The sequence below is a fragment of the Hemitrygon akajei genome, chromosome 8 (assembly GCF_048418815.1).
Source record: "Hemitrygon akajei chromosome 8, sHemAka1.3, whole genome shotgun sequence".
In the NCBI taxonomy this organism is placed as follows: Eukaryota; Metazoa; Chordata; class Chondrichthyes; order Myliobatiformes; family Dasyatidae; genus Hemitrygon; species Hemitrygon akajei.
The window spans coordinates 35,583,148-35,607,496 of record NC_133131.1 but is presented as its reverse complement, the minus strand read 5'-3'; the positions used below and the strand labels follow the sequence as shown (position 1 = coordinate 35,607,496).

At 42.4% G+C, this 24,349-nt stretch overlaps 1 protein-coding gene across 2 annotated transcripts in view; it reads left to right on the top strand.

Annotated features, from left to right (window-relative positions):
- The first annotated feature begins 219 nt into the window (after window positions 1-219).
- The window catches only part of LOC140731788 (eosinophil peroxidase-like), a 49,380-nt gene continuing 25,250 nt past the window's right edge, over window positions 220-24,349 (top strand). The window contains exons 1-8 of one of the 2 annotated variants that reach the window (XM_073053590.1): window positions 220-291; window positions 2,960-3,027; window positions 7,088-7,181; window positions 17,228-17,403; window positions 18,512-18,644; window positions 19,065-19,194; window positions 19,992-20,198; window positions 22,510-22,864. In XM_073053590.1, coding sequence (XP_072909691.1) covers window positions 2,961-3,027; window positions 7,088-7,181; window positions 17,228-17,403; window positions 18,512-18,644; window positions 19,065-19,194; window positions 19,992-20,198; window positions 22,510-22,864 — 1,162 coding nt within the window. In that variant the 5' untranslated portion in view covers window positions 220-291; window position 2,960. The other variant, XM_073053591.1, reaches the window with a different exon arrangement.

Genomic DNA, 24,349 nt, shown 5'->3' with positions numbered 1-24,349 from the left:
ACCTTGGTACCAAATCAGGGTGGAAACAAAACTCTCAAATTCAGGCACTGGGATTATTGTCACGACATGACAAACCTTGTGATCACAGTTTAATTTATCCAGAATAATTATTTCTTAATATTATACTTACTCAGTTATGAACATCCTCATTCCTCATAATCAAGAGTCCAATTAAAAGTTTTGAAAATTTACTGGAACAGGATGTATTACATAACTATTTAAATCACACTTGAATGCTTCTTAAGCAGATGCCTCTGATGACTTCTTTCAGAAGGAACTGAGAATCTTAAGGTGAGTGGCATACAATCTCTCGGTGGCTCTTGGTTGGGAAGCTCAAATGTTCAGAAGTTACTACTTTTGGTGAGAGATCTTTCTTCCATTTGCCTCACTTCAATGGACTTTCTTTTTCCACATTTTGCTCTGTTCTTCCAATTACAGTTTCAAATGTCTTTCTGTTATACTTTAGGAAAAATTCAGTTGTTAAGTTTGTGCTGTTTCCAATAATTTAATTACCTCCCCCACTTATTTTCCCTTAAATTTCTTTATTTAAGGCAACATTGTTTTACAAGAAATTTATCCTGACTAAATATTTGTAAGTAATTTATAAAACATTAAGTGCAGATGGTCTCCTTCAGCCAGTTTTTTCCAGACTTTTGATTATACATCCAGTTCATGTTGAATTTGATCTTCCTGTTATCACTCTTTCAACACCTACAGTGGCATGTAGAAATTTGGGCACCCCTGGGCAAAATTTCTGTTACTGTGAATAGCTAAGTGAGTAAAAGATGACCTGATTTCCAAAAGGCATAAAGTTAAAGATGACACATTTCTTTAATATTTTAAGCAAGATTACTTTTTTATTTCCATCTTTTACAGTTTCAAAATAACAAAAAAGGAAAAGGGCCCAAAGCAAAAGTTTGGGCACCTTGCATGGTCAGTACTTAGTACCACTCTCTTTGGCAAGTATCACAGCTTGTAAACGCTTTCTGTAGCCAGCTAAAAGTCTTTCAATTCTTGTTTGAGGGATTTTTGCCCATTCTTCCTTGCAAAAGGCTTCTAGTTCTGTGAGATTCTTGGGCCGTCTTGCATGCACTGCTCTTTTGAGGTCTATTCCACAGATTTTCGATGATGTTTAGGTCGGGGGACTGTGAGGGCCATGGCAAAACCTTCAGCTTGTGCCTCTTGAGGTAATCTGTTGTGGATTTTGAGGTATGTTTAGGATCATTCTCCTGTTGTAGAAGCCATCCTCTTTTCATCTTCAGCTTTTTTACAGACAGTGTGATGTTTGCTTCCAGAATTTGCAGGAATTTAATTGAATTCATTTTTCCTTCTACCAGTGAAATGTTCCCCATACCACTGGCTGCAACACAAGCCCAAAGCATGATCGATCCACCCCCATGCTTAACAGTTGGAGAGGTGTTCTTTTCATGAAAATCTGCACCCTTTTCTCTCCAAACATACCTTCGCCTATTGCAGCCAAAAAGTTCTATTTTAACTTCATCAGTCCAGAGGACTTGTTTCCAAAATGCATCAGGCTTGTTTAGATGTTCCTTTGCAAACTTCTGATGCTGAATTTTGTGGTGAGGATGCAGGAAAGGTTTTCTTCTGATGACTTTTCCATGAAGGTCATATTTGTGCAGGTGTCGCTGCACAGTAGAACAGTGCACCACCGCTCCAGAGTCTGCTAAATCTTCCTGAAGGTCTCTTGCAGTCAAATGGGGGGTTTGATTTGCCTTTCTAGCCATCCTACGAGCAGTTCTCTCAGAAAGTTTTCTTAGTCTTCCAGACCTCAATCGTTCTTGTTAACTGCCATTTCTTAATTACATTATGAACTGAGGAATTTGCTACCTGAAAACACTTTTCTATCTTCTTACAGCCTTTTCCTGCTTTGTGGGTATCATTTATTTTAATTTTCAGAGTGCTAAAAAGCTCCTTAGAGGAGCCCATGGCTGCTGATTGTTGGGACAAGGTTTGAGGAGTCAGTGTATTTATAATGCTTTGACATTTGCATTATTTGGCCTTTCCTAATGATGATTTTGAACAAGTCATAGCCTTAACAAGCTAATTAATGTCTGAGACCTTGGTAAAAGTTATCTGAGAACTCAAATCTTTTGGGGTGCCCAAACTTCTGCATAGCGCTCCTTTCCTTTTTTCCCCACTCTAAAATTGTACAAAACAAAAATAATACACTAATCTTTCTTAAAATATTGAAAATAATGTTTCATCTTTGACTTTATAACTTTTGGAGGTCAGTTCATCTTCTACTCACTTAACTATTCACAGTAACAGAAATTTTGACCAGGGTGCCCAAACTTTTGCATGCCACTGTATGTAAGTTAGCATCTGACTATTTCAGATCATTGTGATATAGAAATTTAGTCTTGTGTTTATGTAGGGATATCACTACCTTGCTTTGCCACCAAATCTCAGAAATATGCCAGGAGAGATCAAATCTTATCTGCATTAAACAATCATCCGGAGACAGCATCTGGAAGAATGCAGTACTCCATTAGTCCTGCACCAGAATATCAACCCAGATGCTTGTACATAGGCCTTTAGAGTAGGACTTGAATGTACAATCTTCTGACTCCAGTTGAAATGCCGGAATATGTACTATGACAATAAATTAAGGCCTTGGAATATAGGAAACACCCAGTGTACTTTGCACCGGAGAGAATATGCAAATTCCACACTGGCAGCACAAAGCCAAGAATGAATCATAATCTCTGAAGGTGTAGGGCAGAAGTGCCAGCAGTCCACCCAAATACTGCCATGGATTATGTGGCTGGGTGTGTAAATGTCAATGTCTGGCTCTATGCATCTCTGTATAGTCTATGTGAACGTAAGTTTAGCTAGATATCTTTGCTGTACTATTTAGCTTTTGAAGACTGCTCCCGTTATCTTATCTCAAATTTCAAAGGCTCATCTCTGATTGATGCACCAAATGTCTTTCTTTCAGAATGGCATCACTGTGGTCCCTGGGTGTTCTCCTCCTTGGACTTGTCTTGCTTCATGGATCTCAAGCAGGTAAGAGAGAAACTCCTGTAATATATTTGTCTAACAACTCATTTACCTTCTACAATATTCCAAAAATAAGCAAAGATTGAGATAGCAGGCTTTATTTACTAGACCTGGAGACCAAATACGTACATGGGGAAAAAAATCACTATCTTATCAGTTTTACGACAAAAACCATCATCCGAAACATGAACCGGTTCTGGAGGGAGGTAAAGATGTGTTTGGTGATACGATCCCTTTGAAGATGGACTTTGGACATATGCACTCACCCCCTCTTTCCACTGCCTCAATAGTGATAGAGATTCTCTTGACCTTACCTATCACCCCAAGAAACTTCACATTCAACACATCACTCTCTACAACTTCTGCTATCTCCAGAGGGATCCTACCACCAAACACATCTTTACCTCCCACCACTCTCTGCTTTCTGTAGGGATTGCTCCCTCCATGAATCCCTTTTACATTTGTTCCCCCCACCCCACTAATCTCACTTCTGGCACTTGTCCCTGCAAGTTGTCAAAGTGCTACACCCACCCTTTCACTTTCTCCATTACCTCCATTCAGGGTGGAAAACAGTCCTTTCAGCTGAGGCAACACTTCTGCTGTGAATCTGCCAGGGCTGCCTATTTGTCCAGTGCTCCCGATATAGCTTCCTCTACATTAGTAAGATGGCAAAAAAAATTCTCCCCCATTCCCTCCGCTCTTCTTCAGTTCCCCACTCTGGCCTCTTACCAATTCTCACCTTCCCCCTGGTGCCCCTCCTCCTTCCCTTTCTCCTATGGTCCACACTCCTCTCCCATCAGATTCCTTCATCTCCAGCCCTTTACCTTTCCTACCCACCTGGCTTCACTTATCACCTTCTAGCTCTCCTCCTTCCCACCCCCCACCTATTTTATTCTGGTATCTTCCCCCTTCCTTTGCCAGTCCTGAAGAAGGGTCTCAGCTTGAGATATCAACTGTTCATTCATTTCCATTCATGCTGCCTGACCTGCTGAGTTCTTCATGCATTCTGTGTGTGTTTCTTGATATGATCATGTATAAACAGTAATAGAAGTAGTTCTCATCAACTGCTGAATCGTCTTATAGCTATTCTTTCCATTGTTATGCCTGGTCTTAGGAGAGTTCAGCAAAATAGACAGAAGAGCTATGTAAATGATAATTATCTTTTTAACTGTAAGAGTTAAGCAACAAGCACAGTTTTCTATGAGATTGTGTACTGTCAAGTTTTGAGCATTATTAGAAAAGACATATTCAGCAAAGCCATCATTTTATTGTTAAAGAGTTATCATGGGAGGTTGTGCTTACTGCAACACTCCCACCACCAACAAGTGACCATTTTTAGCTTTTTTCTTAAATTAGCATTGACTAGATGCTTTTTCTAGGTCTGCCAAGATGAAGTAATACTGGAGTTTCTACATTGACAAGCATTTAACGTCCAGGAATTAGTATACACTTGGAACACTATCCTTCATAACTGATCTCTAATTGAAAGAGAATACTGTAGGCAGTATGTGGAAATGAGCTGAGACAGAGTTCATGCTCTTGGTATAAATACTTACTTATTTGAAATTTTCCGTTGGACACTGCTGTGGTAAATAACATAACTACAGCAGAGTAGAACACACAAGTTCCACTTGGAAGTTTGCTAGGCACTCATTCAGGGTTAAAGACATATGAAAATGAGCAAGAATGGGCAATGTGACCCTTAATATGATTATGATTCAATGATAGTTACCATTCCACTTCATTCCATGTTTCCATAACATCCTGACATCATAGTGGACCAGGGTCTCACTACTTTGGCAGACAGCATATTTGGCAATTCAGTCTCCTCAGGGTAAAGATTTTCAGGGAACCACAGCTCTTGGATAAGAAACTCTTTCTTCTTTGCATCAATTCCCTGGGCTCTTATTGTGAAACACTATTCCATAGATCTATATTCTCCTAAGAAAGTAATTATCTCCCTCATCTAACCAATCAATCCTTATCCAAATGTTATTTGGTTCAACAAGATCATTTCTCATTTTGTTCAAAGCCCACATATTCTTGCCCTGTAGGTTCAGCCATATCTCCTCAATTATCCACTTATCAACAATCTGCAATGCATAAATACCCCTTCTTATTTTAAGAGACAGAATTTGTAAATATGAGGGGTGATTGATAAGTTCATGGCCTAAGGTAGAAGGAGTCAATTTTAGAAAACCTAGCACATTTATTTTTCACCTTCCCCTAGTGTTGCCATCATGTCCTCATGGACCTCCTTGGGTGATAAGCCCTTGAGATTGAGGTAGCGGATGACTGCACGAAGGCCGATGTTGTCCATTTTCTCAGACGGTGCTTACTTGCAATTTTCAATTATCGGAAATAGAAATACCACAAAAGTTAGTAACTTCAAACTTTCTGCATAATCACTCAAAGAGTTGAACTGCACGTGCATGTAACAAGAGCTGTATAACTCACCTCCTTCTACCTGAGGCCACAAACTTATCAATCACTCCTGCTGTGGCCCACTTTCTGGAGGTCCGACTTCTACAAAGAAGGGATCTGTATGCTCCACGACCGTTGAACTGTGTGTAAATGTAGGAGGGGACTATGTTAAAATAAATGTGCTAGGTTTTCTAAAATTGACCCCTTCTACCTTAGGCTACAAACTTATCAATCACCCCTCGTACAGTAGATCATGTGCATCTGTACCCACCTGTGTTATGTGGCGAGATTTCTTACTTTATATTCCATCTTCTTTGCAGTATAGAGCAAAATTTCATTCACCTTTCTAACTACTTGTATGTGCATGTTAACTTGGTGTTTGATATACAAGGGCATCTAAGTCCACCAGTACTGCAATATTTTAAGCTCTCTCTATTCAATCAAAATTCTGCTTTACTTTTCTTTCTACCAAATCAGCTGTGATGGAATGGCAGAGCAGACCTGATGGGCTGAATGGCCTAATTCTGCTCCTATGTAATATGGTTTTAATGGATAATTTCACATTTCTCCACATTACACTCCATTTGCTAACTTTTCCTTCCTATTTGCTTAACCTGTCTCTATCTCTTCAAAGGCACACAATCTTCCTCACAACTAGCTCCCTCACTCATTATCATAGTGTTAGCAATTAATAGTGTACATTATAAATCTTTGAGGCCCTAATACATTAATTTTAGTTTTACCAACTTGAAGATGATAATGAAGGTTCTCCATCTCTGGTGGTGTTTAGGACTTCCTTTGTCATGCCAGTTCTCAGTTTTCACTACTGTCAATCATGCAAGTTCCGGGTGGAGAATTGGGAATACTATCATACTCAGATGTAGGAGGATTCATTGCTGTTTCTGTAACAGTTAGGAGTGTTAACATTGAGCTGAACCCCTGAACCTGGAGGAGCAGTGAACCACACATAGTCTGGCATCTACCCTTTGACCTGTTTGGCATGGGTGACCCTACCATGAGCCAAAGCATAACAACCTGGCTCCAGCCAACGTAGCTCTTTGCATTATTGAGGCATGCAAGTCTCCAAACCCAGTGATAAGGTTGTGGTCCTCTTGAAAGTCCCCTTAAGTGTGTTCATGGCTTAAATATTACAAAGAAGCAAGGGGAAAGGATGAGGGATGTAAAATACATGTGCTGAAATATCATCAAACTGCATGTCTCTTATGTATAGCTGTACATTTTCTAATAGTTACTGGATCTGAGGTTGCATCAAATTTTGAGAAAGTTCATGAAGCTGAGACTATCAGTGACAGATGCAGTGAAATCTCGCTTTAACTTTTTCTTGCTGGGTTGAGATGCCCAATATACTTCTGTATCCCTGGGAGATGACACTTGCACCTCAATTGTGCTGTCTCGTTTTCTAGTATCACACAAGAAGGTGATAAAGAAGATTTAGAGGCTTAAAAACAGTTCATCCTTCTTTACTCAATTTATTCAATTAATTCCTTGCATCTCTTAATGTCCAGCTATGTAACTTCATTCCACATGCATTACTCATCTCAGTATGTTACTATTGAAGCCTATTGGCCACTTAGCCTTTGTGAGGTTGTGCAGCTCAGAGCTGTTGTCTTTTGTATTGCAGATAATACAGAATGCCAAGGCGGACCATTCTTGCAAGGAGCTCTAACAAAAGCCATTAAAATGGTGGACAATGCATTTACGAAGACCAGAAACCGGTGGGTGACAGTACCTGACTAGCTTTCTATATATGTAATGAGAGTCCTTGCCAAGAATGGTTTGGACCCAAGTTCTGGGGTATCCGAAGCAAGGTTCGAGACTTAAAATCAAACTGGATCTACTCACAAAACAAATACCAGATGATATCACTAGTAGGCTTATGACTGAGCACTGAGCCCATGTTCAGGTTTTCCTTAAATACTCAATTCTCGGTACCCAAAACATGATTATCAATTAATGGGAACGTCCTAAGCCCTTAACGTAGGATGCCAAAGGTTTAAAAGCATGACATAGGACGCCAAAGGTTTAGAAAGGAGAGGAAGTTTTCAACGGTTATTTAAGTTGCAGCAAGAGGGGAGAGGGAAGAGGTGAAAGAAGTTCGGAGAGAAGCTGTTTTTTTTAACTGATCGCGGCAAAGAGGCTAGATTACGCAGGCGCATGATGTAGTGCGCCAAAGGTTTAACAAGAAAGACCGCCATATACAGCGGCCATCATCGTAGCGGCCATTGTCGGAGTGGACTGAGGCAGAGTGGGATGGCTTTTGCTCAATCAGGCTTCGGCGAGAACAGGCAGAGACGAAGTTTGAACGGGGCACGACTGCGCAAGCGCGTGAAAGTTGGCCTCTGAGATCAGCGGGGGAATTAAAAAAGCGAGCAGAGGCTGAGTACGAGCTTCACTCCAGGTGAGGTAAGGCTGGGTAACCTCCTTTAATTAATCTAATTAGTTTAGGAGTAGGTAATGGAGGTAGCAGCTAGGGTAGTTGAGTGCTCCGTTTGCAGTATGTGGGAAGTCAGGGCGAGCATTGTTGTCCCTGATGGCTACACCTGCAAAAGGTGCATCCAGCTACAGCTCCTGACAAACTATGTTAGGGAACTGAAGCTGGAGCTGGATGAACTTCAGATCATTCGGGAGGCAGAGGCAGAAATAAACAGGAATTTCAAGGAGATAGTCATCCCTAGGAGTCAGGAGACAGGTAGCTGGGTGATTGTCAGGAGAGGGAAGGGGAATAGACAGGAAGAGCAGAGCACCCCTGTGGCCGTTCCCATCAACAATAAGTATACCATTTTGGATACTGTTGGTGGGGACAACCTACCAGGGACTAGTTGCAGTGGTTGCATCTCTGGCACCGAGACTGGACCCTCAGCTCCAAAGGGAAGGAGGGAAAAGAGGAGAGCAGTAGTGATAGGGGATTCGATAGTTAGGGGGACAGATAGGACATTCTGTGGAAGAGATTGAGAATCCCGGATGGTCTGTTGCCTCCCTGGTGCCAGGGTTCGCGATATCTCGGATCGAGTACTCAGTATTCTCAAGAGGGAGGGTGAGCAGCCGGATATCGTGGTCCATATAGGGACCAATGACGTGGGTAGGAAGAGAGAGGAGGTCCTGAAAGGTGAGTTTAGGGAGCTAGGTGCCAAGTTAAAGGACAGGACCTCCAGGATAGCAATCTCAGGATTGCTACCAGTGCCACATGCAAGTGGGTTTAGAAATAGTAAGATAGTGTAGATCAACATGTGGCTGAAGACATGGTGCACGAGGGAGGGCTTCAGATTTATAGATAATTGGGCAGTTTTCCAGGGAAGGTGGGACCTGTTCCGGCAGGACAGTTTACATCTGAACTGGAGGGGGACAAATATTCTTGCAGGTAGGTTTGCTAGAGAGGCTCCAGTGGATTTAAACTAGATACAAGGGGGGAGGGGAACCAGAGTGTAGGAACAGATGTATGGGAGAAGGAAGGAAAAGAAGACAGTAAAGTTCTTTGTACTGTTAGAGATAAACAGAGAGGAAGAGGTGGAGAATTTCTTAAATGCATTTATTTTAATGCTAGGAGCATTGTAAGAAAGGTGGATGAACTTAGAGCATGGATTGATACCTGGAAATATGATCAAGTCAAGTCACTTTTATTGTCATTTCGACCTGTTTCCGTGCTGTAATTGTTATATGGTTATATGGTTAAAGAGGCTGCGCCAGTTATCTGTGGTCCAGAAAGTTGGAGCTGTTTAAATCTCAGAAACTGGCATGTTTGAGAGCATCTTGTAACAATATAGGGCTCAGGAATGAATTAATATAAACTAAGCTTTGATATATTCAAAGTGAGGATTGTTCCTGTTTTGGTTCTGTTCATGTGAATATTTGGTGTGGTTACATGTTAAAGTTCTACACCTTGTATTAACAATAATAAGTGGATGATCTGCAGAAACTATGATCTTCATTGGCTTCCTTGCTTTATGTGATCTGATACCATCTGAATTGCTGGCTTCCAGGAGTGTTTGCTAATCTTACAGTGAAGAAAATGTAATTACACTCAGCATCCCAAATTTAGGGACGATCAATAGAAACCAAAGTAATAATGTACTATTACTCATTATTTATTCCTATGAGATGGTGAGTATTTTGGGTCGCAACAGAATATCCATAAGACTATAAGATATATGAGCAGAATTAGGCCAGTTGGCCCATCTAGTCTGCTCTGCTATTTCATTATGGCTGATCCATTTGCCCCCTCAGCCCCAATCTCCTGCCTTCTCCCTGTATCTCTTCAAGCCCAATCAAGAATCTATCAATCTCTGCTTAAATATAAATAAAGGCTTGGCCTCCATAGTTGCCTGTGGCAATGAACTTCACAGATTTGCCGCTCTCTGGCTAAAGAAATTCTTCCTTATCTTCATTCTAAGTCAGGCATTTAGAATGACTCTAAATCAGGTATGTTGACCACACCAGTTTCTCAATCCACATTCCACTGCACGAATAGAAAACAGTAAGTTTCTGCCCCATTATATTCACTCCGTCGACCCTCTGTATCATCTCTGCTCTGTAAATATATGTAATGACATTTTGTAACACCACTCTGCTGAGCCAAATTGGAGAGGATTAGGCAATTTTCGTGTCCATTGCATCCAGCAGCAGCAGAGCTGATGTAACATAAACTGATTTTGCAAGCACAATGTTAATACCTTATGAAAACAGGTTGAGTGAACTCAGCCTTTTCTCCTTGGAGTAACAGAGGATGAGAGGTGACCTGATAGAGGTGTATAAGATGATGAGAGGCATTGATCGTGTGGATAGTCAGAGGCTTTTTCCAAGGGATGAAATGGTTGCCACAAGAGGACACAGGTTTAAGGTTCTGGGGAGTAGGTACAGAGGGGATCTCAGGAGTAAGTTTTTTATGTAGAGAGTGGTGAGTGTGTGGAATGGGCTGCCGGCAACAATGGTGGAGGCGGATACGATAGGGTCTTTTAAGAGACTTTTGGATAGGTACATGGAGCTTAGAAAAATAGAGGGCTATGGGTAAGCCTAGTAATTTCTAAGGGAGGGACACGTTCAGCACAACTTTTTGGGCCAAAGGGCCTGTATTGTGCTTTAGGTTTTTTATGTTTCTATGTTTCTAAGTGTTCGCTCAAGATTCAAGATTGTTTAATGTAATTTCCAGTACATAAATGTAAAGGAGAATGAAATAATTGTTACTCCAGATCCAATGCAGCCGAAAAAACACAGTAAGATAAAGAACACAATAATAAAAAAAACAATATAAATACATAAGATAGTTTATATTGGAAATCCAAAGCAACACACACAAAATAGTGGAGGAACTCAGTAGCTCAGGCAGAATCTATGGAAATGAATAGATAGTCTATGTTTCTTCAGGACAGAATAGAAGGTGTTGCTCCTCCACCCTGAGGGTGACCTCATCTTGGTATAAGAGGAGGCTGTGGATTGACACATTGGAATGTGAATGGGAATTAAAATGTTTGGCCACTGGGAAGTCTCTCTTGTAATGGATGGTGCTCAGTGAAGCGGCCCTCCAATTTACAACAGGCATCACGAATGTAGAGGAGGCCACATCGGGAGCACCGAACAAATGGATGGCACCAGCAGATAGATTCACAGGTAAAGTGTTGCCTCACCTGGAGGGACTGCCTGGGGCCCTGAATGGAGGTGAGGGAGGAGGTGTATGGGCAGGTTGGTAGTTAGGCCACTTGCAGGGATATTAGTGGGGTGGGACAACTGGACAAGGGAAACTAGCCCTGTGGAAAGAGGAGGGGGGGAAGTAAAGATATGTTTAGTGGTAGGATCCCTTTGGAGATAGTGGAAGTTGTGGAGGATAATTTGCTGAATGTGGAAGCTGATGGCGTGGTAGGTAAGGACAAGAGGAACTCTATCATTGTTAAGGTGGTGGGAAGATGTGGTTAGTGTAGATGTATGGGAAATGTAGGAGATGCAAGTGAAGGCAGTATTAACAGTGGAGAGAGGGAAACCCCATTCTTTAAAGGAGGACATCTCTGATGTCCTGGAATGGAAAGCCACATCCAAGGTAGGATGGGAAGAGGTATAGTCGAGATAAGTGTGGGAATCAGTAGGTTTATAAAAGATGTCAGTTGATAGTTTGTCTTCAGAGATGGAGAAGGAGAGATCAAAAAAGTGGAGGCAAAGTTGATAAAACTGACAAGCTCAGCATGGGTGCCATGATAGCTTAAGCACATAGATTGATTGTATGTCCATAAAATGACACTAAGCACAGGAGTGTTTGTGCATAAGGTGACTGACATGAAATGATAACATAGTGGTGGGTGGTGTGGAGGGGAGGGTTAGTGTTGATCAGCTTGTTTTTGAGTCTGGTGTCCCTGGGTGGGTGTTACATAGCTTCCTTCCTGATGGGAGTGAGACAAACAGTCCATGAGCAGGGTGGGAGGGATCCTTCATGATGTAACTGGTCTTGTTCAGCGCCTTTCTGTATATGAGGTGATTGATAAGTTCGTGGCCTAAGGTAGAAGGAGTCAATTTTAGAAAACCTAGCACATTTATTTTTCAACATAGTCTCCTCCTACATTTACACTTAGTCCAGCGATCGTGGAGCATACGGATCTTGGACTTCCAGGAAGTGTCCATAGCAGAGGTGATTAATAAGTTTGTGGCCTGAAGTAGAAGGAGAGGAATTATTAACTTCAAACTTTCTGCACAATCACTCAAAGATTTGACCTGCATGTGCACGTAACAAGAGCTATATAACTCATTTTCTACCTTAGGCCACAAACTTATCAATCACCCCTGCTGTGGACACTTTCTGAAGGTCCAAGATCCATATGCTCCACGACCGCTGGACTAAGTGTGTAAATGTAGGAGGGGACTATGTTGAAAAATAAATGTTGCTAGGTTTTCTAAAATTGACTCCTTCTACCTTAGGTCACAAACCTATCACCTGTCGTATATGTCCTTGATGGTGATACATTGGGCAGTCTTGACTACCTGTTGTAGAGCTATCCACTCTGCCACAGTGCATTTTCCATACCAAGCAGTGATGCAGCTTGTCAAGATGCTCTCTACTGCACATCTGTAGGATGAGATGAAAATAGATATGCATAGTCCAGCTTTTTCAGCCTCTTCAGAAAATAGAGGCATTGGTTAAATTTTCCTGATTGTGTGGAATGTGTTCTGCGACCATGGGAGGTTGTGCAAGATGTGCACTCCTCAAAGTTTGGAACTGCTTGTAGTTTCCACTGCTGTACTAGCAATGTAATGAGGGGTGTGAGCAGTGCCAGTTCTCCTTAAGTTGTTAACCATCTCCTTTGCCTTTCTGACATTGAGAAAGAGGTTATTTGCTTGACACCAGGCCTCGAGCTCTTCCACCTCCTCTCTGTAGGCCATCTCATTGCTGTTGGTGATGAGCTGCAGCACTGTGGGGTCATCAGCAAACCTGACAACATGATGACTCAAGTATTTGGCCATGCAGTCGTGTGTGAGCACAGAGTGCTCAGCATGCAACCCTCATCCATTTTTGAGGATGATGGAGAGGGAGGAGAGGCTAAGCATCCTGACTATGAGGTCTGTTGGTTAGAAAGTCCAACACTCAGTTACACAGTGGTATACTTAAACCACTGTGGTGTACGAGTTTGTTCCCCAAGGTCTGTGGGCCAGTAATGTTGAATCCCAAACAGAAAACCAGGAACAGCATTCTGACTTAAGTGACATAAGTGTCCTTGTTTTCTAGCGGTGCCAGGTTCATGGTAGATGCTATGGCATCTGTTGTGGAGTGGTCCTGTCAATAAGCATATTGGTGAGTGTCCAATGTTGTAGGATTGAAGTTTTTGACATGCACCATACTGGCCTTTCAAAGCCCTCATGATGCCAGGCCTCAGTTCCACAGGCAGCGGTCATTTAGTTCTGAAGGTGTAGAGTTATTTGATATAGGGAAGTTGGTGGCTGTCTAGAGGCAAGTGGGGACAACAGCCTGGATGAGTGAAGTGTTGAAGATGTCTGTGAGCCGGTGTGCACATTCCCTGAGTACTCAGCCTGGAATGTTGTCTGGCCCGGCTGCCTTAAGGAGATTGACTCTCTGCAGAGTTCTTCTCAACTTATAAAAATGAGCTCTCCTGCTGTTGTTGTAGAAACCATTTCAAATGGGATGTCCCTTTCAGAATTAGAGCAACACAGGAACTCCAGGCAAGTTTTTCCAAAAGGGTGTCTTATCCTGCATTGTGTCTTTATGTTCCCTCCTTTAAGGAACCCACAATATCATGATTAAAGGGGTCATTCAGATCTTCAAGTATACGCCAGGTCTCAGGGCAGTTACATCAATCCCATTCCCTCACATCTCCCTGCATCATATCATATATATTCATTAACTCCAAGCTAATTCCTCCACCAGCCACCAACACAGGAGATAATTTAGTAGCTAACTAACACAGCAAGTACTTTGGGATGTGGGATGAATCTGGAGCATTTGCAAGACTCATGAGATCAAAGGGAGAGTATGCAAATACCACCCAGCCAGCAGCAGCTGTCAGTATCGAAACTGGATTATTGAAATTGCTTATCTGCAGCACTACTTGGAACTTCCACTGTGCCACCCTGCAGAAGGAATCTCCTTCTGTTCCTGCAATAGTCAAAGGTACGCCTTCCATAAAATAATGCCAATACTACCAGTAGCACATTGTACCTCGTTCACAACAGCACATACTTCACTGACTGCTCTCTGCATGTTGATTACTTCTATTTCTTGTCAAAGTTCAACAAAGTTTGAAGAAAGTTTAGTATAAACATAAACATGCCTTGAGGCCCTCTATTGATCGAGGTTCAGTATGAATGTTGCACCCAAACTGTCTATGTGATTCACAAGCCAGAGCAGTGATATGGCGTTGATGCACCATCAATAACTCACTCTGAGACGTAAGAAGCGAGATATCGGCTTTTATTGACTGGAAGAATGAACAACACTACATCCTGGAGAATGAGGCCGGGCTGAGGCCTCAATCGCCTTTATACAGGGGTCTGTGGGAGCAGTCAGCAGGGGTCTGTGGGAGGAGCCACAGGAGCAGTCAGCAGGGGTCTGTGGGAGGAGCCACAGGAGCAGTCAGCAGGGGTCTGTGGGAGGAGCCACAGGAGCAGTCAGCAGGGGTCTGTGGGAGGAGCCACAGGAGCAGTCCAGACAGGTATATGTAGTTCACCACAGGCGTACAAACTGTTGCCCATGTAGCAGGCTCCCCCTCTCCATGCAGCTGATGAATCCAAAAGAATGGTAGAGACTGATACAATTTGGTAGCAGTGGCATTGCAGGAGCTGACAGTCAGCATTAAACTCTACGTAGGACTACTTTAAGGACTAGGATCCAAATGTTTCCTTGGAATTTATTCCCAAAGTCTTCCCCATGAGTGGATAGAGCTGTAAGGTAGAGGAGGTTTGAGATCAGAGTTTTCCTTCTAGATAAGCTGCCAACTGCCCAAACGAACCCCATCTATCCAAAGTGACTGTTCTAGGGTGTTGGTGACCTGCCCTTGCCTACCGGGCTTAGTAGCTACATACATGTGAAGGCCAGGAGCTGGACTTGGTTGTCAGAGGCTATTTGAGATGCACGCCATTGGGAGCATTTAATAGGTTGTGGGAGCTTATGGTCACTAGCATCCCTGGCTGCATATAACAACCTTAAGGAACCATTTCTTAAAGTGTCTTAAGCTGGCACCATGGCTTAGTTGGTTAAAGTGACTGTCTAGTAAACAGGAGATCCTGAATTCGAATCTCAGCAGTGCTTACTATGGCTAAGTTGTACTTTATCCAATAATTGTCGAGTTATTCGATCTTCCCGGTCGCATGCCATTGGGAGTCTGCTCTTTGTACTAGCGTGCTCCCAGACACTCAGCAAGAGACTGGGTGGAATGTTGTCAAAAGCCCTATGTAAACATTCTAACCGGTTTCTCTGGTTCATAGGGCCCTTCACAGAGCGTGAGCCCAGCACATGCATTACAGAAGTCTTGGGAAGTATTTTAGCTATTAATTTATGTATTCAATTTGTCACACCGATTCTTGCTGTGTTTTCGTATTGTTCTTGAAGTACATGCCTCGAAATTATCATAAAATCAATAAAAAAAATTACACACAGAGGCTAACAAACAACCAATATGCAAAAGAAAGTAAACTGTGCAAATACCAAAGAACAAATAATAGTAAATTAAATAATACTGAGAACGTAAGTTGTTGAGTCCATAGGTTGTGAAATCAATTCAGTTTTGTGGGTGAGTGAAGTTATCCACTCTGGTTCAGAGCTGATGGGTGAACAGCAATAACTGTTCCTGAACCTGGTGGTGCATGACCTAAGGCTCCTGTGTATCCTTCCCAGTGACAACAGCAAGAAGAGAACATGGCCTTGGTGATGGAAGCTGCTTTCCTATTTCAGCGTTCTTTAAAGATGTGCTCGGTGGTGGGGAAGGTTTTCCCTGTGATCGATTGGGCTTATCCATGAGTTTTTGCAGGCCTTTCTGTTCTTAGGCCATACTAGGCCATGATGCACTCTGCCAGGATACTCTCCACCGTGTATCTATAGGAGTTTGTCAAAGTGTTAGATGACATGCTGAATGTCCACAACTTCTAAGAACATAGAGGCACTACTGTGTCTTCTTTGTAATGGCACTTGAGTGCTGGTCCCAGGACAGATCCTATGAAATGATAACACCAAGGAATTTAAAATGACTGACCCTCTCCACCTCCAGACCCAGAATGAGAACTGGTTCACGGACCTTCAGCTTCTTCCTCCTGAAGTCAATGATATTCCGAAGGAACCTTCCTTGTGAAACAGCAGAGATCAAACTTTCAACAAGAGCATGTTCAACTGCCCCTTCTGCACATGCATTTTATTTTGTTCACTTTGCAGATATGAACATAGCTTACCGTGCAATCTAACTGTTCTTGGAAAGGTGGTTGAGCATCACCTTCCTGAACTGCTACAGTCCTTCTGGTATAGCCATTTCCACAACGCTGTAAGAGCGAGTGAGTTCCAGGATTTAGACCTCATGGTAATATATTCGCAGGTTAGGTCAGTGTGTGACTTTGATGGGAAACTGAAGGTGGTGGTGTTACTGTTCACTTGTTGTCTCTTGTCCTTCATGGTGGTAGAGGTTGTGGGTTTTGGGAGGTGATGTTGAAGCAGCCTGGATGAGTAACTGCAGTGCATTCGCTATCACTGTCCACCATTGCTGAGGGAAATGCAACTTCAGACTGGTGCTGATCAGGTGCCCTGGAAGATGTCACACTTCTTGAGTATAGTTGGATCTGCACCAGTTCTGGCAAGAAGAGAATATACCATCAAGTTCTTGTGATTTAGAGATGGTGGAAAGGCCTTGGAGTGTCAGAAGGTTAATTACTTACTCTAGGATACCTAGCCTCTGAAAATTCCCTCAACAGACAATATTTATGTAGTTCTTTCAGTTGCATTTACTGTCGGTGATAACCACTAGGATGTTGATGGTGTTGAACTTGGTGGTGGCACTATATAACATTTCAAAGATATATAATTAGTGTGCGTGGATATGGTCATTGCCTAACAATTCTGCAGTGAGTTTGTAACTTTCTAATTAAAAGCCAATTATTGGCAAATAATATTCCTTCTAACCAGCTCTGTACTAGTGTTCATGTTGCTCCCTGCTACATCTATTGTTGAGTGTCTAAGATATGAATCCCTGTTTATTGTGATATGATTTCCCTGATTCTTGGGTCGACTTCCTCAAATTAAATTCCTGACCGGATCCGTAACTTCCAAATATTCTGGCCTTTGTACTTCCAGGCAAAGAGAGCAAATGCGCCGAAGACGCTTGACTCCAGGTGACCTATTACGCTTCTTCAAGCAACCTTTGGAGAAGACTAGGATTGCAGTGAAAGCAGCAGAGTACATGGAAACTACACTGCAAATGATCCAACAGGATGTCCGCAAAACTCATAACTGTGCTCTCAATGTATCAGGTTAGTTGAAGAATGATGCTTCATTAACCCACCTTCCTTGTTTCAAAGTCAGTGAGCCTTTTCTCGGATTTTTTTTTGTTGGTGATAAAGTCCGGAAGTCCAGAGTCATCTGAAGAAAAGTCCCATTTATCAAAGTTCTAGTGGAAAGTGAAAGCACAGGCAGAGGCCGGGTGGTGGTGTTGGTGAGGGGAATGGGCCAACGTGCCTGGGCAGTGCTGGTGATTGAACGTTGCAAACCAATGTTTCCCGCATTGAACTCAGATCGGCTACTTAAACACTTTGCTGATAGTTTGATGTCTCTGCCTGCTTTCAGAGCTGTGCATCAGGCAGTGAGATAGTTCTTGCTGTCCTTCAAAATGAAAGGTTTTGTTATCACCAAATTTCCATTCCATCTGCCTGTTTAAGACCTGATTTTAGGTATTTAATATGAGTGGCTAAACAGAGCTTGGATTGATCCAGAATGGCATAGGAACAACGCTATTAACTACCACTACAGCTAGTGTCATTCAAAGGAAGGCAATGCAGCAGCCAGACCTACAGCAGGGCAGTATGGAGAGCAACTATCCTACTTCATCACCAGGACCAAGAGACATGGTTAATATAAACTAATTTTTAAAATTTCTATCATGTGCTGTTGACATGATATTCTCAGCAGGTCAGGACGCATCTGCGGGGAGAGAAACAGAGTTAATGTTTGAGCTGAAACATTAACTCCGTTACTCCGACCTTAGATAGCTTAATGACATATTATTACTATCAATAGTCAAGTGCCATGCAGTAGGAAGTGCAGGTCTCTTACAGCTACAGCAGCCCAGATTCAGTTTCTGACGTCAGTTGCTGTTCCGTGTGGAGCTTTCATGTTTCTCTCGGGCCACATTGGTTTCCTCTTGGTCCTCTCAAAATGTGCTGGCTGGTAGGTTAATTGACCGCTGCAAACTAAGGTGAGTGGTGAAAGGAAAAACAGAAAGTGCTGTAAATGTTTAACAGACCAGGGATAATTTGTGCAGAGAGAACCAAGAGTTAATGTTTCTGTTGGATGAAAATGAGGTATTTAACAGGACTGTAGGCACCTGAATCTTTCGGTAACTGTGGCTGATATATGTTACAGATATGCTAACACAAAGTGACATGGATAATGTTGCACGAAGCACAGGGTGTGAATCTGTACTCCTGAGACCTGTCTGTGCTAATGACTGCTGGTCAAATCGATTCAGGACCTTCACCTCTGTATGCAACAACAGGTGAGACAAAATGGCTGCCTGTCCCATGTCAGATTTTAAATCTCATTGATTAAACAATTGTAACTCTATACTGATGCACTGATTCATTGTGAGCTCAACCGCGTCCTCAGAAGAAAGCCAGCTGGTTATATTCCAGGCTCCTATTTTACAACTAGTTGGACCTCCCGTTCATTGAAGTCAAAGTAAAGACAAGTCAGATGAGCAGTAAAACCAAACCCAAAGTAAACATGAGCCCAGTTTGCTTACATCTGAAAGTTATAAGTTCTAATAAGTTGAAACCTATTTTAGTTTTTGTGCTCAATATTCAAAAGTTCCTTCAGACTGTGAGTATAGGATGATGGAACTACCATGTGAAAGCATTGCTTTTTGGTCAGACGCATTGAGAGAGAAGAAATCACCTTCAGCTTTCTTCATTTCCAGGAAGGTGCCTCGCTGGGGAGCCTCCAACACAGCACTCGCCCGCTGGCTTCCCGCTCGCTATGAGGATGGGATTTCACTTCCACTGGGCTGGACTCCAGACACATTACATTCTGGATTTCCTGTGCCTTTGGTAACTATTCGCAGAGTTAGCAGCGACATATCAGACTCACTTGGTATTGAGAACATCAGTGATGCCTGTCATTCTATGGATAGGTGTATGAGGATAATTCAACTAGTCAAAGAGGGTGAAACTCACGTTTCTGTTTCCATTGTTTACCATTATGGGTTATCTTTGCACTGGGCCAACCCAGTATCAAAATAGCTCATATGTAATACAAAATTACTACTTCATATATTGGCAATCATTTAGTACATATCTGAAGTAGTACTTTTTGATGGAATTTACAAGATGGAGAGGTACTAAAAATTTTCAGTCTCCTAATGGGTCACTTCAATGTACTTCATGTTTAAGTGTGAACAAGTAGGATAAAATCATAAAAGAAGACTGATCAGTAAGATTTTGTGTAATATAAAAGGGTTTAGAATACATAATAATGAGATGGAGAAGGTGGATAGTATGAATTTCTTCCCTAGGGCAGAGGTCATATATTTAAGGGACGGAGTCAGAATTTGGGGGCATCTGAGGGAGGTTGTTTTCACAAAGAGAGTGGCTGTAATCTGGAACACACTGCTTGAGATGATTGTAGAGAAAACTACTCTCCGAATATTGAAGAAGCTTCAGAGAAGACACATGAATTGCCAAGACATATGCTCTGGGAAAGAGCTGGTAAATTTAATTATACAGATTGTTACTTTATATTCAGCATTGACATGGCGGGTTGAACTGCCTGCTGTGTGCATTGTAATGCTATCACTCCAAGGCTTGGCATGGTTTCACGTAATGAATAAATTTCATATCTGCTTCAGGTTCGACAGGTATCTAACACAATCTTGAGAATTCCCAATATGGAGGTAACCTCGGATACAGAGCTAAGTAACTTGTTTATGCAGTGGGGTCAGTGGCTCGATCACGATATGAGTTTAAGCCCTCTGGCCGGCAGTATCGAAACGTTCGAAGGTGGTATTGACTGTGAAAGCACTTGCATTCAAGGAAATCCCTGTTTTCCAATTAAGGTGAGATCTGCATTCCATATTATTCTAAAGTTATGTTTGATGCTAAGCCAGAACAGTACAAATGAAATCCTAAACCAACAATATATATATTGAGCAAAAGTCTTTGGCACGCACGCACACACACTCTATATAGTAGTGCAGGTGTTAGTCTTGATAGACCATGGATTTGCGCCTTGGAAAGTTTCCAGGGCGCAAGCCTGGGCAGGGTTTTTTTTTTATGGAAGACTGGCAGTTGCCCAAGCTGCAAGTCTCCCCTCTCCATGCCACCAATGTTGTCTAAGGGAAGGCATTAGAGATATAGAGAGAGAGAAGGCGCGCGAGCGAGTTACGGTGCCTAAGACTTTTGCACAGTATTGTAGTAATTTTATGTATTGCACTGTACTGCTGCCACAAAAAAGTGGGAAGCACGGAGAGACACTCTGTAGTCATTGCTTGGAATCAAATCATCGTCCCTGGTGTCTCAGGTCTGGGTGTGTCTGCATCCATTCCACCCCTCCACCCCTTCTCTGCCACCTTTCCCACACCTCTCCTGCTATGCTTTACCCTTGCAATTTCCAACACCCTTTGCTCCCTCCAGATTTACTTAGGCATATATACGAGTGTGGCGACCCACTTTCTGCGCAGGCGAACCGGCTCACAAATAGCCAGCACGTGGGGAGAGACTTTGGTAATGCACCTCTGACGTCATTTCCGCCCGAAGAGGGCGGGCGCTAGTGATTAAATGCCAGCGCCGCGAAGTTTGAATAAACTAGTCTCGAAACGACTTACCGATTGCATGTCGTCCCTAGCTCTGTATGTAGTACATCGCTACACGAGGGTATATATGCCTAAGAATTTGCACAGAACTGTATCTAAATGCTATGTATAGAAAAGCCCCACAACATTATTTAAAGGCTTATTGAGGATTTGTTCCTCCAGGCATGAGGGTGATTAGTCTGAAAATTCGCTCTTCTGAATAAGGAAGAGAGTGCTAACTTAGAAACTTGTCAGGGTACTTTGAGCAAGAAATTCATCAATGTTTGTTTTCACACTTTGAGAAGGTGTTGGTGGAACATTAGTTTGATGTGGGAGCTTGAGGTTCCGATGTTCTGCTGTATATGGTAGAATCAATTCCCTCAGCATTTGAGAAAACAAACTTTCAGTATCCAAGATGTGTTCAGGATCCACAGTGACCACGAGACCTTATTCCCTCTGAAAAATTTGCTTGAATAAAGTCAGCCATTCACGTAATTGCAACTGCTTACTATACAGTTAAAGGACTTGATCTAACTTTAAGGAAGTGCACAAAGTACACAATCAGGTTTGTCAATCAAACTTTCAAAGGAACATGCTTCTTCAGCCAATAAAAGTGGTGGGGCAGCACAATGGTGCAGGGGTTAGTGTTGCTGCCTCACTACTATCAAAAGTCAGGTTCAATCCTGACCTTTGAGCAGTTTACACTCAATCCTGTGACCATATAGAGTTTCCCTTGGTCTTCATCCCACGTACCAGTGCTGATCAGTGGGTTAATTGGTTACTCTCAATTGTTGTAGCACAGGTGGCAAGTTAATTGAGGAGGGAGGGCAAATGGTGGAAACAAGTTTATGACTTAATTGCTAGTGTCTTTTAATGCCTCTTGACTGGCTGCTGTTCGTTTTGATTTCCAAAGATAAATTAGCATGAGCTAAAATGAAGCTAAAACAAGCTAAGAACCCATGATTTGAATCTGGAGAAGTTCCAACACCTATTTTATGGCACCCCATATTGAATTATTTATATTTTGAAATTTTTTGGATGTGGCCACTACAGATAAAGCCAGCATTAATTGCCCATCCCAAGCTGCTTTTGATAAGTAGGTGGACAGCCGACTTTTGCTGCCCTTTTGGTGGAGGTAATCCCATTCTGCAATTAGGTGATAGTCCTCAGTTTTAGACACGTCAAAATGAAGGAGGAATTATATATATCCACGACTTCAATGGGAAGCTAAAAATTGATCACACTGTATTCTTCATAGTAGCAAAGGTCCTTTTCGAACATGGCAGGAAGTGCAACTCCAGCATACAATAAGCATTGCTATCTTGATGTCTTTCGCAAGTTTGGTGCCCATAAAAATATAATTGCTAATTTTTTTTCTTGTTGTTCACTAACTCTTGACAAAGATTTTTCCAACTGATTATTATTCTGTTTATTCTAATCCTAAATAGTGTTAAGTCTACCTAGATAAAGACTTTATTCTTTTAAGCATTAAACCGGAAAGCCTTCCTCGCATTAGATTTAGTCGAGGCATTTGAGTTTAATCATTCCTAAAAGAGCTGTGAATCCACACTTACAGATACCTCCTAATGACACCAGAAGAGGAAGTGACAGAGAATGCATGCCCTTCTTCCGATCAGCTCCTGCTTGTGATAGTGGTCATCAAGGCACAAAACCTAAAGATCCAAACATTCGTCAGCAGATTAACTCCATTACTAGTTTCCTTGACATGAGTGAACTGTACGGCAGTACTGACTGTCTGGCCAACAGCCTCAGAAACCAAACCAATGAGCTAGGTCTGTTGGCTGTGAACCAGGAATTCACTGACAATGGACGAGAATATCTGCCATTTACCACCGCTTTAAATGGCTCCTGTGGTAGCATTGGAGAAGGCTGTGACACCGACTCTGAAACTATTCCATGTTTTGTTGCTGGTGAGTATCAGCTATGTGGAACACTTCTGCACAAATCACTTTTCTTTTTACTAATAAAGCTCCTTCCTGAAGCAAGGAACACACACAAGATGCTGGAGGAACTCAGTAGGCTAGGCAGCATCTATGGAAAAAAGTACAGGTGATGTTTCTGGCTGAAACCCTTCAGCAGGAGTACCGAAAGGTTTCAGCCTGAAACATCTGCTGTACTTTTTTCATAAATGCTGCCTGGCCTGCTGAGTTCCTCCAGTATTTTGCCAGTGTTGTTCAGATTTCCAGCATCCACAGATTTTCTTTTGTTTGTGCCCTGAAACAAGGAACTTAGATAGAAATGTGCTAGGTGAAATTGTTTCAGCGGTAGGGTGACGAGCTTAAAACAGGTGCTAAAGTAAAAGACTGGGAGTACATCATTCCTGGAACTTGCTGTGAGTCCATAACACCATACTACCTGGCATATTGTTAACGGCAGCAAAACATGTTGAGCCAATTTCTTGGCCATAGTCTCCTAAATTCCTCAGTATCTAATAGTTTCTCATGTTTACTTTTAGTTGCCAGGCTAACTCTTAGAACGTCCATCATATTACATGACTACTTTTTCTGTGCTCCAAAACCAAGTATAAACTCCTACATTCCCTCCTTTTCCAGACACACTGGACTAATCTTGGTATAGTTTCCAAACTAGAACCCAGTTTATTCTCGAAGTGTATTTCTTCTCCCTCTCACTCTATACTCATGTCTTTCAAACCTACGTCCTAAACCTTTGATCCTCAATCTCCCCAATGCAAAAATTAGGTATGTTTAAAGGCCTTTTTTTCCCCCCCCTTCCACTGCTCCTTGAAAGCTGTCGTCATCAATATCCTTCTAAACTAAAGCAACACTTATTCGCTCAGTCCTTGCAAACTCTTCAATGTCCTTTAAAGTGTTCTGGCCTCCTTGACTCATAATTATCTTCTTCAAAACTCTGCACTTCCTTCTGTCCCCTTGTGTTTTTACCCCTTGCGTAGAGACCAGGCATCTGTGAACAGAATCACTGACATTTGATGCGAATGTGAAACAGATAATCTATCCCTTCCAACCCCTCTGATCTCTCAACACGTACAAAAGCTGAATGAACTCAGCAGGTCGGGCAGCATCCGTTGAAATGAGCAGTCAGCATTTCGGGCCGAGACCTTTCGTCAGGACTGAAGAAGGAGGGGGTAGGGGCCCTATAAAGGTGGGGGGAGGGTGAAAAACCAATCAGAGGAAAGATCAAGGGGTGGGGGAGGGGAAGCAGGGAGGGGATAGGCCGGAGAGGTGAAGGAGGAATGTAAGGGGAAAGCACTATGGGTAGTAGAAGAAGGCAGAATCATGAGAGAGGTGATAGGCAGCTGGAAGAGGAGGCAGAGTGAAAGTGGGATGGGGGAAGGAAGAGGGAGGGAATTACCGGAAGCTGGAGAATTCGATGTTCATACCAAGGGGCTGGAGACTACCCAGACGGTATATGAAGTG